Source organism: Microtus ochrogaster, unplaced genomic scaffold, assembly GCF_000317375.1.
Source record: "Microtus ochrogaster isolate Prairie Vole_2 unplaced genomic scaffold, MicOch1.0 UNK37, whole genome shotgun sequence".
NCBI classification, from domain to species: Eukaryota; Metazoa; Chordata; class Mammalia; order Rodentia; family Cricetidae; genus Microtus; species Microtus ochrogaster.
In genome coordinates, this window is record NW_004949135.1 from 164280 (window position 1) to 180972 (window position 16693).

General features: G+C 39.1%; 1 protein-coding gene across 7 annotated transcripts in view; it reads left to right on the forward strand.

The window, feature by feature from the left end:
- Atg5 (autophagy related 5) overlaps window positions 1-16693 on the forward strand; it is a 115051-nt gene that overhangs the window by 11926 nt on the left and 86432 nt on the right. For 4 of the 7 annotated variants that reach the window (XM_013354266.2, XM_026789988.1, XM_005368618.2 and 1 more), the window contains exons 2-4: window positions 4337-4388; window positions 9664-9829; window positions 13879-14006. In XM_013354266.2, the coding sequence (XP_013209720.1) occupies window positions 9722-9829; window positions 13879-14006 (236 nt within the window). In that variant the 5' untranslated portion in view covers window positions 4337-4388; window positions 9664-9721. Of the gene's footprint in view, window positions 1-4336; window positions 4389-9663; window positions 9830-13878; window positions 14007-16693 lie in introns of those variants that run through there. The other 3 variants (XM_026789989.1, XM_026789990.1, XM_026789991.1) reach the window with 2 other exon arrangements.

The window sequence follows — 16693 nt, forward strand, 5'->3', positions numbered from 1 at the left end:
CTATCAAGGGGCCTAGGCAGTTTCTTTATTCCTTAACCAATGAAATCAACAGATTGATATATGACACTCCCACATCACCTCTGGAAGAACAGTCAGCACTCTTAACTACTGAACTTTCCCACGGCCCCTAGATGAACATGTATTAGTGTTGAATGTATATTTTGAAGTAGAAAGTAGCCTTGCTTACAGTTCACTAATCTTTTAGGCACTTTGGTTTACAAAATGTATGTTTACATGCTATGCTCTGCTTACTTGAGCTGCCTTGGCTCAGTTGGCTTCTTCCCTTGAAGTCCAAATACAAGTATATATTGAACAGTGGCCAAAAGTGACCAGCAATGGGGAGGTTTCGGGGAGATTAAGAATTGGAGTTACATCTGGGCTACAGTTTGAAACCCTGTCTCAAAAACTAATAACCAAGATGAAGAATTGCAAAGAGTATATGAACGTCTGATTTAGCTATTGTTTTATGTACCTACTATAGAATGTTCATAAACATGGCTGGATTACAGGGTGTTGAAGCCCCTGCCTCTCTGGCCATGGTGATGTCTGCCTTTAATCCTTGCCTTCTGGGGCCAGAGATAGGTGGATCTCTGAACTCAAGGCGAGCCTGATTTACATACTGAATCCCAGTACAGCCAAGGTTATATTCTTTAATACACAAAGGATATATCCTTTCATAAACAAAAACAAGTAACAAAACAAATCCAAAAGAAGAAAAAAATCTGCATCCGTAGTTGAGTTTGGAGGTGGTTTCCATTCCTCCAAGTCTATCTTTATATCTCTTTTGAGCAGAGACTCAGACATTAAGAGGACAGTGTTGGCCGTTTCTTTATTCTGATCCAGGAAGAAGAGCAGAAGAGAATGACATGGAAAGAGCAAGGTGGTTACGTGTTCTGACAGCCCAGATAGGTAGAGAAGTCAAATCCAGGCATGATACTTTGGTTTATGGTGATCATTTGTCTAGAATAGTGTTTTGGGCTCTACTAGTCAAGGCCATCTTAAGTTTCATTTGTTGTCAGTTATTTTCTACCTGTGTTTACAGAGATAAGTGCTTAGTGCTTTTTATTTTTCACTTGTCAATGTGCCTATTAGTGTGTCTTAGTTAGGTTTTTATTGTGCTAAAACAAGAAACAGAAGCAACTTGGGAAAGAAAGTATTTGCTATATCTTACATTTCCAGGTAAAAGTTGATCAGCTAGAGGAAGTCAGGGCAGAAACCTGAAGGGAGGAACATGAACCAGAGACCATGGAAGAGTGCTGTTTACTGGCTTATTCCTGGCTTTCTCAGTTGCCTTTCTTTTTTGGTTTTTCAAAACAAGGTTTATCTGTGTACCCACGGCTGTCATGGAACTTACTCTGTAGACCAGGATGGCCTCAGACTCTACCTGTCTCTGTCTCCTAAGTGCTGGGAAGAAAGGCGTATGTCCCCACCACCTAGCCTCACTTTACTTTCTTATATGCCCTAGGACCACCTGCCCAGGGACAATACTGCCCACAGTGGGCTGGACCCTTCCATATCATAAATCAAGATAATGCCCTACAAACTTGAACACAGGCCAATCTTATGGGGACAGTTTTTCAGTTGAAGTTCTATCTTTCTAATGACTCTAGCTTGTGTCAAGTTGATGAACAGAATACATAACAACAAAAATCACAAACATCAAAATCTACAAGGAGGTAGGTGCACACCTTTAATCCCAGCAGATATATGCTGATCTCTGTGAGTTCCAGGTCAGCCTGGTCTGCATATTGAGCCTTTGTCTCAAAAGAAATTGATCCCAATCAGGAAATAATAATAACCTGATTATTTCTTATTTTTTAAAAATTAAAATTTATTTTAAATTTGATTATATTTTTAAAAGTTACAAATAAAAGAAATTTCCCCAAAACTATGCAATTCAATGAGCTTCTATACTTTTAATGTAAAGTAGCCATTTGAAATGGAATCATTGCAACTTTATGTTGAGTTTTATATTTTCACTATTTTATGCGCTTAATGCACAACCAAAACCAAAAAAACTTGAACTAGGAAGCAGATAACTTTATATCCTCTTTGTGAATGTGTGTTCATTGCATTCATTCCTTCTTTATCCCTTAGTGTCAGCCTTTCTTTTTCTCTTTTGTATGTTACTGCACCTACATGTAAGTATACTTATACACACACATACACACACACACACACACACACACACACACACAGAGGCTAGATTTTACATATGATGGAGAACATGTGTTTTTGTTTTTTCTTTCTAAGATTGTGTGACCTCACTTAATGTTATATTCTAAGTCCATCTATCTTCCTGCAAATTTTTTTATTTCATTTTTCTTTGGAGCTGAGCAATAAATATTCCCTTTTATATATACCAAATTTTCATTTTCCATTCACGTGTTTGTGGACAATGAGGTTGATTTCCATTTCTTGCTCTAGTGAATAAAGCATAAATAAAAATGAGGGTACAGATACTTTTACAGTAGGGTATGCCCAGAAATGAAATAGGAAGATCATATGCTATTTCTGTTTAAAGTTTTTTTTTTTGGGGGGGGGGAGTCTCCAAACTGATTTCCGCAATAGCTGTGTTAATTTGCACCCCTACCAGCAGTGAACAAGGCTTCTGTTCTCTATACAGTCTCTGCGGCATTTGTTGGCACATTTATTGATGATAGCCATTCTGTTGGGTGAGGTGGTATGTAACTTGAATTTGCAGTTCCCTGATTCTTAGAGCTGTTGAACACTTTAAAATAATTATTAGCTGCTTGCATTTCTTTTTTTTAAAAAAAAAATAAGTGTATTAAGCTCATATACCCATTTATTAATTGTAAGTTTTATATCCTTGGTATTTAATTCCTGCAGTTCTTTGTAAATTCTGGATATTAGCCACTGGTCTGCAGTACAACCAACAGGTAAAAGTTTTCTCCCTGACTGTGGGATGCCTCTTAATTCTGCTGATTATTTCTTTTGCTGTACAGAATCTTCTTGTTTACTTGTAGTCCCACCTGTTAATACTTGAGGTTGGCTCCTGTGCTGTTGGTGTCTGTTCAGAAAGTCCTTGCCTGCCCCAATAGTTTGAAAAGCATCCCTTACGTTTTCTTCCAGAAGTGGAAGTGTTTCGGGTATTAAATTAAAGTCCTTGATCCATTTTGTATGGATTTTTTTTTATACAAGGTGAAAGATAAGAATTTAATTTCATTCTTCTGCAGGTACAAATGCAATTTGTTGAGCACCATTTGCTGGATACGCTATCTTTTTCCTAGTGTATATTTCTGCCTCTTTATCTCAAAAACTAAGGGTACATAGCATTGCCATTCTATTTTTGGGTCCTCTGTTCTGTTCCATTGGTCTTCGTGTCTTTTTGGTTTTTCTGTGTAACAGCCCTAGCTGTTCTTGAACTGACTCTTGTAGACCAGGCTGACCTCGAACTCACAGAGATCCACCTACGTCTCCCTCCCAAGTACTGGGAGTAAAGGCACGAGCCCGACCATTCCTGTCTATTTTCATGCCTGTACCAGGTTGTCTGTAGCCCTATGGTATAATTTGAGGTCCAGTGCTGTGTTGTGACTCCTTAGGGTTGCTTTTACTATTTGCAGTCTTTTGTGTTGCCATATGAGTTTTTCATTGTTTCTTGTGAACTGTGATTGGAATTTTGACAAATAAATCTGTGAACTAATTTTAGTAGTATAAATATTTTTTACAGTATTATTTCTAATAACCCAGGAGCATGGGATGTCTTCCATCATCCGTGATTTTCTTTTTCAGTGTCTTGAATTTTTCATTGAGGTCTTTTACTTTTCTTGTTAGGAGTATTCCTAAACACAACTTTTTGGGAGTTACTTTGAATGGAATATTTTTCCTAATTTCTCTCTGTTGTGTTTAAATTTCTTTAATATTAATTTAGAGTGTGTAAGTTTGCATGTGTGCACATGTATGCATGTGGGAGTCAGGACAGTCTGTAGACTCAGTTCTCTGCTTCCACATGTAGCTCCTGGTAATCTAATTCAAGTTGGTAAGTTTGGCAGCAAGTGACTTTACCCACTACTGAGCCAGCTAACTAGTCCATAACCAGGTAAACTTATAATTTTATTTACTTAAAATTTTATTTTGCTTTTTTTTTTCTTGAGACAGGGTTTTGCTGAAGTTTTGCAGCCTGTAACTAGCTCTTGTAGAGCAGGCCAGCCTCAAATTCGCAGAGATCCACCTACCTCTGCCTCCCAAGTGCTGGGATTAAAGACATGCGCCGCCACCACCTGGCTTAGTTTGCTTTTTAACATTTATTTCATTTAGGATTAGCATTTGTATGTTTCGGTGTGTGCCTCTGTGAATTTATGACTCATATTTGCAGGTGCCAGAAGACACCAGAACAGGGGATTGGATCGCTGGAACTGGATTTACAGGTATTTTTGAGGAATCCAGGCTGGGTGCTGGGAAGTGAGCTCAGGTCTGTTGGGAGAACAGTAGGCACTCTGAACTGCCGAGCAATCTCTCCAGTTGTTGCCCTAGTCAAGAAGTGCTGAGGACCTTCCTATTTTCAGCAAATCATTTGAGTGATCTGTACATTCAGAGATTTTTCTTATGAGTGTAGAATTTAAGCATGCTTGGACTTGAAGTCTCACTGTGGTACTGATGAAATTGGCAAATGTATGTTGCCTGCCTAAAACACTTGTTTATATTTAATAAAAATTAAGGCACTGCTAAGTACCAGAGTCCTTATTCTGAACTGACTACTGCCGATAGTTTGACATTGGGCAGATCTTTCCCCACCTCTTACAGTCTGCAGTGTGAGGATGACTTGCATTTGACTGACCTTTAGCTTTTTGATTAATTGATGATAATTCCAATTGGGCACTGAGGGGGGAAGAAAAGGATGAGAACAAGCGTTTTGATGTACCTCAGTGTTAATAATTGATGTCAGGGCTGAAAAGACAGCTCAGTGATAGGAACACTTGTTCCTTTTACAGAGGACCTGGGTTGAAAACCTAGCACTCACATTGTGGCTCACAAACCATTTGTATCTCTAGTTTCAGGGTATCTGGCATCTTCTTCTAGACTCTTAAGGGCACTCAGAATGCATGTGATCCACACATACATATAGACAAAGCATTCATAAATATAGTAAATATAAAAAGAATTTTAAATTGACATATGGTGATATTTTGTTTATGCTGTAACAAGTAAAGCTTGCCTGAAGGTCAGAGTGTAGCACTAAGCCAGTAGTTAGTCAAAGAGGCCAGGCAGTGGTGGCACACACCTTTACTCCTAGCATTCAGGAGACAGAGGCAGGTGGATCAGTCTGAGTTCAAGGCCACCCTGGGCTACACAAAACTGATCTTTTCTAATAGAGAAACAGAACACACACAAAGGTGATCTCAGGACTTAGGATCACATGGTTTTAATGCCAGCACTAGGGAGGTAGAGGCAAGAGTGATATGACTGGGCAGAGAGAGGCCTATGAAGGCCGGAGGAGACAGGAGCTCAGGGCAGTCTGAGGATTTGTAGGGATGGATGCAGTCTAAAGATTTGTAAGGACAGGATTGCGCCTTTGGTCTGAGCACTGGTAAAGGTAAGAACTCTAGTGATTGGCTGCTCTGCTTCTCTGAGCCTTCAGTTTTCACACCCTAATAGGTGACTTTATGTTTTTATTATTAAGACCAGTTAGAATTTGTACTACATTGATATTGGCCTGGACCCAAAATTTTGGGGGAATCATGTATTTATTTAGGATTTTTTCATTATATATCCTAATAAGTTAAGAATTAACTGACCGTGAAGATTGGGCAAAGGTAGAACATTATTTTGGTAATATTTTGAGCCTTAATATCCAGATAGCCCTTCTTTGGGTTACTCTAGTAATTATCAGCAGTATGTACGTCAGCATGTATGCATGTAGTATTGATATAGGATACTCCTTTTTTATGCTGTGAATATATTTTCCCATTGGATAATAAAGTAGCTGATTTGACCTATAGCTAGGCAGGGTGGAGCCAGGTAGGAAAGCCAAACTAAAAATACAGGGAAAGAGAAGGGCAGACACTGGGGAGAAGCCAGTAAGCCACTGGAGCAGCAAGATGTGTTAGAACACAGGTAAAAACACAAGCCACGTGGCAATACATAGATTAGTAGAAGGGTTAATTTAAGTTGTAAGAGCTAGTTAATAATAAGCCTGAACTATAAGCCAAACAATTTATAATTAATATAAGTTTCTGTGTGATTGTTTTGGGACTGGACAGCTAGGAAACAAAAGAGCTGCCTCAGTTTACAAATGGTGCCCCACGTTGGATGCTAGGTAAGAGGGAGTAAACTTTGTGATCAAGTCAGATTTATTAACCGGTGCCAATCAATAAAGTACACTCACGATACAGACTGAAGCCGCTGCCACTGTGGCTATACCCTTGCTTTTTGTTCCACTGCTACCACTGCTCATTCCAAAAGGGTATGAGAACCAAGCAGCCAGCCACGTGTGTTCCTGTGGCTTGTTGCCACTTGGCTATACCCAAGAAAGCATCCTTTGCCCCGCCTGTTGACTGAGTTTTTCTGTCTCTCCAGGTCCTGCAGCCGTCAAGTCCCAAAGAAATTACACAGAGGTCTACATTAGTTATAAACTGATTAGCCCATTAGCTCAGACTTCTTATTCACTAATTCTTATACCTTATATTAGCCCATTATTCTTGTCTGTGTTAGCCACGTGGCTCTGTACATTATTCGGCAAGGCGGTCACATCTTGCTGCTTCTGTGACTGGCTCACAACTGCAGACTTTCTGCTCTTCCCAGGATTCTCCTGTTCTCATTGCCCCGCCTCCACTTCCTGCTTGACTACCAATCAGCATTTATTAAAATACAATTGACAGGGTATAGACTATTGTCCCACAGCACTTCCCCCCCTTTTTTTAAAAAAAAAAGAAAAAACAAGAACTCTGAATTTAGTATCCTTTGTTTAGCTTTTCTCCTGATCATTATCCATAACAACTTGTAACCAAACAAAGGAAAATATCCATAGTCCATTTTTTGGGAATGTAAGTATAGTATTCCAAGCTATTTCCTGCTGATTGTGGGTGCTTATAATCTTATGGGAACCTGAAGAAAATTTAGAATTATGATCAAGTCCTGACTGGAGTATCCTGTTAGGCTTTATCATCTCAGTCAGCAGTCTTTAATCTGTTCTGGATGTAGAACTCAGACATCTAGGCCATCCACTCCTATCAGAGATTTCTCAGGGGGTCTTCCTTGATCAAACCTGATTTTTCTTACCCTGGAATGAATCCACAGCCTCCTTTTTCCTGTGGAAATAAAAACAAAACCTCTTCTCCAAAGTAACATATCTTTTGATGTCAATTTTGAAGTCAAGGCATTACAAAATATTTATGTTTTATTAATCCAGCAGCATTATATTTAAGTGTTTTTTAGCAGCTGTTGCTCCTTCCTCAGCATTCAAACAATTCAAAGAAAATATAATAACATATAGTATCCAGACTGTGTATTTTTTATCTTTATGTGGCTTTATTTTAACCTCTATTACTTTTATTTTTACTTTTTAATTTTTGGCTTTTTGAGACAGGGTTTCTCTGTGTATCTGTGTCCTGGAACTCACTCTGTAGAACAGGCTGTCCTTGAACTCACAGAGATCTGCCTGCCTCTACTCTTTCTTTTTTATTTTTAAGGACTTTAACTTTTTTCTTTTCTCTCCTAAGCCTGCATATATTTTTAATACACTGTAAACCATTTAGAGATTTTTTTTGGCTTTGAATCTCTCTTTACTGTATAGCTCTTTTTCTGACTACGTGTGAGTCTTTAATTTGCTAAGCAATATGACTAGAATTAAAGCTGTGGCTTTGATGGCTGGATCCAGCCCATTCCGTAGCTTTCTGAGATACTAGCTTCATGGCAGAGATACCAGCTGGAGTCATGTTTATTGCCACACTCTATGGTGTTTCAAGGTCCATGCCGCCACCAAGAAGCATGATATAGGCTATTCATAAACACCATTTAAGTGTTTTGTGGCAGAGCCTCTTAAAGGGGCTACAAAGTTTTTGCAGCTAAAGCTGAGTCAGGAAGCTTCTCTTAAATGAGACACATTTGCCTCTAGCAAATAGAGCCCACCTGAGAAAATGCTGCTATCAATAAGCTGTGCTTAACTTTATTCACAAGCTCTCTCAATCAGCTTTCTGTTGATGCAGGTGTCCACACATTGGGCACCATTTGTTGACCGAGTTTATCTGCCCCGCCCAGTCCTGCAGCTGTTAAGTCCCAAAGAAATCACACAGAGGTCTATATTAGTTATAAGCTGATTGGTCCATTAGCTCAGACTTCTTATTTGCTAGTTCTTATAACTACATTAGGCCATTATTCTTGTCTGTGCTAGCCAAGAATGGTTCTGTACCTTATTCAGCGAGTCAGTCACATCTTGCTTCTTCTGTGGCTGGCTCACAACTACAGACTTTGTGCTCTTCCTAGGATTCTCCTGTTCTCATTGCCCCACCTCTACTTCCTGCCTGGCTACTGGCCAATCAGCATATATTAAAATACAATTGACAGGGTATAGACCATTGTCCCACAGCACCCGCCCTCATCTTTTATTTGGGTATTCGAGTCTTGTACCCACAGAGAAGACCATGCCCATTAGTCCAAACCATCTAATACAATTGGCTGTTGGATCGAATTCCTACAACATATCATGGAGTATGAGCAATGGAAGACCCTGGGATATCTCAGAGGTCATGGGAATTTTCCTTCCCTGATACTGAAACTTTTCTCATGTGCAGGGTTAGTGCTAGCTGTAGAGAAGTATTTCACTGGGACAGAGACTGCTAGTTTACTTTACAGAGTGGGTGGGAGTTGAAGAAAAAACAGCCTGCTAGACTGGGGGAGCACGAGCACGACAGCTAGATGTTCAAGGTTATAAAAGGGAATATAATTATAACTGGAAGTATTGGGGTCAAATTGTGGATCTGATGAAATTTAGAAAGGGGAATCAGCTTCCTGAAGGTTTTTCTTGTGTGCGCAAACATTCTTTTTTTCCAGTCAGGGGCTAGTGTGTCCCAGACAGGCCTCCTGAGGCTCACAGGCATGCATGACCACCTGCAGTTCTTGATTAGTACACACCACCAACTGAGCTCACTTGCATTCCCAAACAAATGTTTGAGTTTTCTTTCCAGGAGGAATAATATTATGAAGGGTAGGAGAGGTCAAATATATTGGATTGGGAAGTGTAATTGTGTTAATGATCTTTTGAAATTGGATTAAGATCATAGGACAGAGGTACAGGGCTCTCTTTTAGGTGAGTGAGCAGACTCTTCTGGGCTTGAAAGGGTAATAGAAGTATAGTTTCTACTTGAATGTATAATATTACACACATATACACTTTCAGAGTGTGTCTTACTGAATAGCTCATTTGCTTGAAACTCTTCTGCCTCAGCCTCTCTAGTGTAGAAATTAGAGGCATATACTATCACTCCTGACATCTTTTTTTTTTTCTGTCCTGGAGACCAGGCTGACCTCATATGTACAAAATTCTGCCTGTCTCAGTCTCCTGAATGCTAGAATTAAAGGTGTACCACATCACCTCCACACTCACCTTTTCTTTAGGTGAAGATTTTTGGAGTTCATTTTCTGTCTATGAAATCTTTTCATTAATTCTTGTAAGAACCTAACTAATGCTGTTTATTTTGTTTACAGTTTAACTTTGATTGAAGAAAGAACTTAGCGTATATGTACTGCTCCACTCACTGGAAGAATGACAGATGACAAAGATGTGCTTCGAGATGTGTGGTTTGGACGAATTCCAACTTGCTTTACGTTGTATCAGGATGAGATAACTGAAAGGGAAGCAGAACCGTATTATGTAAGTATATTGGTGGTTGCAAATGAGATCTTTAACTTGTCTGTTGTAAATAAGGTTGTTAGAACCCGAAGGCTGTCACTCAGCATTTTATATGCAACTGGATGCTATGGGAAAGTTAGAAAGAACACAGGTGATCACAGATGGTAAAGTGCTTAGCAGGTAAGTGAGGCTTGAGTCTGCCCCTTCAGGATCCACATAGAAGCTAGTGTGTGCCAGTAATGTCAGCTCTGGGAAGGCAGAGACAGGAAGATTCCTAGGGCTTGTTGGCCAGCCAGGCTAGCCAAACCAGTGATCCCCAGATCGCAGTGTTTCAGTAAGGTGAAGCGTAGCCGGAACAATGACTCGGTGCTTTAGAACATTTGCTGCTCTTGCGAAGGGCCCTGGTTCAGTTCTTAACACCCACATGACAGGTGACAGTCATCTGCAACTTGGTTCCAGGGGCTCTGACACCCTCCTCTGACATTGGGCACCAGATTCTTATGCTGCATGTACATACATGCAGGCACAGCACTCATGCACATAAAATGAGTGATGGAAGAAGACACCTGACATGTGCGTGTATGTGCATATATACCAGAAACATCTGAATAAATAAATGAAATAAATAGGGGCTGGAGAGACAATCATTTAAGCGTACATGGTACTCTTGCGGAGGACTCCCATTGGGAGCTGACAACCTCCTGTAATTCTAGCTCCAGAAGGAACTGATGGCTCTGTCCTTTAGAGGCACCTGCACGAACACATAGACACATGCACATAATTAAAAATAACAAATCTTTAAATAGAGTCCCACCAGTCATGCTACTCGCAGTACAGACACACACACACACAGTCACTGTAGACAGACGGACACACGTTCTTTTTTGTGTGCATGTATTCATCTATATTATATTAGAGTGGAGTCAGTCTGGGACTATATCGATGGAGCACAGGCTTAGGATGTCAGTACCTAAATCACACACACACACTTTACACAAACACATATGGTAGTGGAATCATAAGTTATGTGCTGTGTTTGAGTTGGAAGCTATTTTTTAATCATAGGTTCAGATTGGGTCTTTTTTTAAAAAAGTTTTATATGTATGGGTGTTTTCCTTCAGGTAAGTATACCACATGATTGCAATGCCTGAGGAAGCCAGAAGAGGGCATTCTAATCTTCTGGAACTGGAATTAAAGATAGTTGTGATCTGTCATGTTAGTGTTGGGAACTGAACCCTCTGCAAGAGAAGCCAGTACTCTCAGCTCCATATTGGATTTTTAAAGTATTTAGATGGTTCCAAGCAACTAATCAGTCAAAATATGTTTATTGTTGAATGAACTTACAAATGCATGTGCACAAATGAAAGTCTACATATGTTCATTTATCTAATGCTATATATGACTTAATGACCTAATATATTGTCATAACATGTTATGACCAAGCATTTTTAATAAAATGTTGGGGCTTAGAGTGTAGCAGAGTAGTAGAGTATCTTCTTAGCATTTAGAGGAAAAGCCCTGGATTTGATCCCAGCTTCCAAATACCCAAGTGGGGAAAAATATATACACACACATATATATACATAAACACATACTATCTACCTCAGTCTCCTGAATTCTAGGATTAAAAGCATGTGCTACCACATCCACCCTGCATTTTTTTGCTTTAAAAACAAATTTCAAGTCTCTTCTGATTTTACTATGCTTTTCTTTTTCCACATTTATGTGTTTGTCAATCAGATTAGGTATTCTTCCTGTTTATTGAGTAGCACCCAAAGGCAAAGTGGCTGTTTTATAGCTGTTTCTAATAAAGTTGACAGTGACAAAAACTTTGTGACTACACACACATACATCACAAACCCTCCTCCACAGACAAATACACCACTACACACACTACAGACACACATGCATGCCCCCACACACATACACACACAAATCAGTCAGTCAACAAGTCAGTATGTCAGTAAGATGGGTCAGCAGTTAAGAGTGCTTGCTGTTCTTCCAGAGGACCTCACTTCATTGCTGCATTTCTAGCACACATGTCAAATGTGTCACAACCACCTGTGACTCCATCTTACTGGGATCCTACACCCTCTTCTAGCCTCTAGACACCTGTACATAAATAACAATCATATCAAATCATATCACATACATGTAAATACAAATAAAATAGAGCTTAGTTAGTGACTGTGTGAAGAATTATATTACAGGTTCTAAGTTTGTAATGTTTTGCTTTGGTCTCACTAGTGCTAGGAATAAAGATGTATATATTCTTCACCACTAGGCCCAGTGCTGAAATTTTTTCTAATTTTTTTTCTCATTTTATTGTGTGTGCCTGAGTGCACCAAAATATATGTGGACCACTTGTGTGCAAGAGGCCTTGGAGGTCAGGAAATGGTGTCCTACACTCTTAAACTGGAATTACAGGGAATTGTCAGCCACCATGTGGGTCTTGGGAGCCAAACCCAAGTACTCTGCAAGAGCAATAAGCACTCTTAACCACTGAGTCATTCTCTGCTCCTTGGGGAAACAATCCTTTAAAAGATACAAGGTCTCATGTAACCTAGTTAGCCTAGAACATGGTGTGTAGCAGAGGGTGATGATTCCACATGGCCTTCTGATTCCTTTTCTTTCACCCCTAAGTGGTAAGCCTGAGCCCCCATACCAGATGCTTTTTTTCTTTCCTTTTCTCTTTCTCCTCTTTCCCTTTCCTCTTTCTTTCTTTGGAGATAAGGCCTCACTCTAAAGCTTCAGGCTGGCTTTGAACTCAAAGAGATCCTCCTACCTCTGCCTCCTGAAAGACGGAATTAAAATGGGTGCTACCATGCCTGGCTCAATTGCAAATTCTTGAGCCAGTTTGAGCCTTAGACGGTAGTGTGTGCCCTTTAGAATTAGCAGCTGAGACCCTTGCCCTCTAGTTTCGGTCTGTCTTCTTACCAACTCTGTAGGTTGATAATTGTTTCCTGCAGAATAAACTATTACTGTGTAATAGTTGAATAGTCATTTTAAATTGAAATTCTCTCTCTCTGTCTCTTTTGAGACAGAGTTTCTCTGTGTAGTCCTAGCTGTCCTGGTTCTTGCTGAGTAGACTGGCCTCTGTCTCCTGAATGCTAGGACAGTTGGTGTGCGCTGCCAACGCCTGGTTGAAATTCTAATTTTATTTTGGTGAAATAAAATACTCTGACAAAATAAAGAGTTTGTCTTGTAATTAATAATTATACAGTCCATTATTGTTGGGAAGTCAAGGCTTCAGAAGTTAAAGCATCTAGTTACATATAGTCAAGAGCAGACAGAAATGAATGCATGTGTACTTATTAATTTCACTGTCTCTACTCTTAAACAGTCCAGAAACTAAACCCAGAGAACAGTGTCTCCCACAGTGAGTTGGGTTGTCCCACAGTGGTTCACACAGTGAAGGCAAAAATCACCCATAACTTTAGCCACAGGCCAACTGTATGTAGACAGTTCCACATTGAGGCTCTCCTGCCAAACGGTTCTAGATTGTGTTGAGTTGACAATTAAAGCCAAGCATCACACAAATGTATTTTACTATATGGTTAGTTAACTGTACCTTTTTGATTTCTTATACCCTTCAGTGTACCACCTATATTGGCTCTATAATTTTTGAAAAAGTCTAGTTTATCTTTGTCATTTATTATCTATGTTACTAAAGTATTATAAATATGGTATTTTAATATATTAAACATTAAGTTCTTTATAAAAGGTGATAAAACCTATTGGATCATTTAATATTTAAGACAAGTTTGATAGAAGTACTTAATTAGTATGACATGTAATTATGTAAAGTGGTAAAAGTTGGAGATGTGTGTCAGTTACAAGCATTTATGCCCTAAGCTCTACTTAAAAGTTATAAGCTAGTTAGAAACATTCACTGTTTTGAACTCTAGGTTTTCATCTTCTATACAAAGCAGATGGCTTGGGATTGAAGTAGTTCAAAATAATGCAAAGAACACAACAGTTTTCCTTAAAATTAACAAACTTACTTAATATGTCTTAGTTTTGGAACAATAATGAGTAAGTAAATATGGCTTTACAAATTTTCATTTCAGTTGCTTTTGCCAAGAGTCAGTTATCTGACGTTGGTAACTGATAAAGTGAAAAAGCACTTTCAAAAGGCTATGAGACAAGAAGATGTCAGTGAGATATGGTTTGAATATGAAGGCACACCCCTGAAATGGTGAGTGAATTTGTCTTCATTATTAAACAGTAAGTATATGCTAGCTTTAAGAAGATATAGTGCCCCAGAACAGTTGTAAAGAGTTCTACAAAGAAAGAAATGAAGCCAAGGATGATAACCAACACCTGTGATCATTGCATTCAAGAGACTGAAGCAGGAGATTACAATTTGAGGCTGCCCAGGTCATTATATCAAGAACCAGGAAAGCCAAGGACATATAGCAAGGCCCTCTCTCAAACAAAACAGAAAAGAAATTACTAGTCTAGCTGAGAAGTGAAGGTTAAACCATTATATAGTATTTTATAGGCAATATTCTGCCTTGTCTGTCATATTCCAAACCCTGAATTTAGTCTGTAAGACTTCAGAAACCAGGCATGGTGAGGCACACCTGTACTCCCAGCTCTCATAAGTAGAGGCTAGAGGGTCAGAAGTTTATCATCTGTGGCTACATGATGAGTTTGATCTAATCTACATGAGACCTTATCCATGTCCCAACCCACCCCCATCCCCAAGGGAAAACAAAAACAAAGAAAAAAATTCTTTCTTTCTCCAGTATTCAAATACTGAGGTCTGCGTGACATTTCTCATATAAACCATCATAGAAAGCAAAAAAAATTCTACCTTCTGTTTATATCAATGGGTGATTTGGTGACAGATTAACATATTTTCTCTTGCTAAAAAAAAAAAAAAAGGAGATTTTTGTTTTTAATTATGTGTGTGAACATACGTTTGTGGGCATGCACATATGCGTGTAGGTGCCCATGGAAGACAGCGAGGGCATGAGATACCCTGAAACAGTAGTTACAGGTTGTGAGCTATCCCCTACAGGTGCTGGGACCTGATCTTGGTCCTCTTCAAGATCAGTTTTGTTTTGTTAATTTTTAAAGGTGCATTTTATTTATGTGTATGAGTATTTTACCTACATGTATTTGTGTGCCATGTGCATACCTGATATCTACAGAGTGAACAAAGTTACAGATGGTTATGTGGGTGCTGGGAATCAAACCTGGGTCCTGTGCAAGACAAGTGCTTTATACTGTTGTGCTATCTTTCCAACCCCTAGCGTATTATTAACTGCTGAGCTAGCTCTCTAGCCCCACACCCTGGTTATTATATTTTTAAGATTCTTGAGAACAGTCCTAAATTTCAGCTTATCCATGTGCAGATGAGGTTTTGACATTTTCCTTTATTAAGAGTTTTATTTATTGTGCTTCCAAAGTATTTAAAATAGAGACGTTATGAGCCAAAGGCTATGGAGTGGATCAAGATAACCTGGGTCCTATATTCCAATACTCCTATGAGTATGCAGTTGATTGCAGAAAGATGCTGACTAAGATGACTTAAATGGAATATGAACAATACAAATAGGTTAAAATACTTGCTCTCAGTCTAGGAATAGTAAAATGAAGAGGCATTGAAAGAGACTTAGAAGGCTGGGAAAATGGCTCAGGGGTTAAGAGCACTGACTGATATTCCAGCAGTCTTGAGTTAATTTCCCAGCAACCACATGGTAACTCAAAACCATATAGTGGGATCTGATGCCCTCTTCTGGCATTAAGTTGTACGTGCAAATAGAGCGCTCATATGCAATAAATAAACAAATTTTTAAAGAGTAAGATTTAGGAAATAAAAGGGAATTGTTTAGGTATAAATAACCTTATTGTGCACCTGTCTTAAATCTGAGAACAACTTAACTTGGAAGGAGCAAACTCCTGGGATTTAGCTTATATTTTTTTAAGGTTGATATATGTTAATAAGATGTTTCTACTAGATTATGACATCAATAATGTTTAATGTTTGGACCAATTTCTTCTTTACTGCAGAAGAGTTGTGTGTCTTAAATATACCCTCTTCCTCCGTTTGGTATTTATCCCTTGAAAAGCTCTCACCACCACGCACTTGCGCACACGCACGCACACACACACACATCATTGAGGGCTAAACATTCTAGTCTTGGGTTTTCTCTGCAATTGCTCTTCAACTAGGCTTCATTCTTACCCCTCTGGAAAGTCCTCTCCCCACTTTTCCGCAATCAGGGTCTTTCTCTGTTGCCCAGGACAGTAGGACGTTCACTCTGTATTCCAGGCTGTGTCAATTTATTGGTGTTTTAGGCTGGAGAGATGGCTCAACAGTTAAGAGCACTGACTGCTCTTCCAGAGGACCCAGATTCAATTCCCAGCACTCACATGGAAGCTCATAAGTGATTGTAAATCCAGTTCCAGGGTGATCTGACACCTTCACACCATTGCATATAAAATAAAGTTAAATGCATCATAATTTTTTTTTAAATCATGGCTGTTTCTTCCCGTGGCCTTGAAGCTACTGGGGTGAGAGCTTTAGTTCACTGCCTTTTGTGCCATAACTGTTGACATTTTATTTAATATTTTCTCCTATTTTATTCTTTAATTTCCTAGTTGCTTATTTTAATTTGCCCAAATTATAATAAAAAGCTATTGAATACAAGTGTTAGATGCACTGAATGCCCAGTAAGTTAAAAACGATACAAGCCCAGCACAATTTTGCATACCTTTAATCCCAGCACTCAAGAGGCAGATGAAGATGAATCTCTGAGTTTGAGGGCAGCTTGGTCTACATAGTGAGTATTAGGACAGCTAGAGCTCTGTAGAGAGACCATCTCAAAAAGAAAAAATATTATCAATGCACAGATAGCTTCTAAGAAACAATCT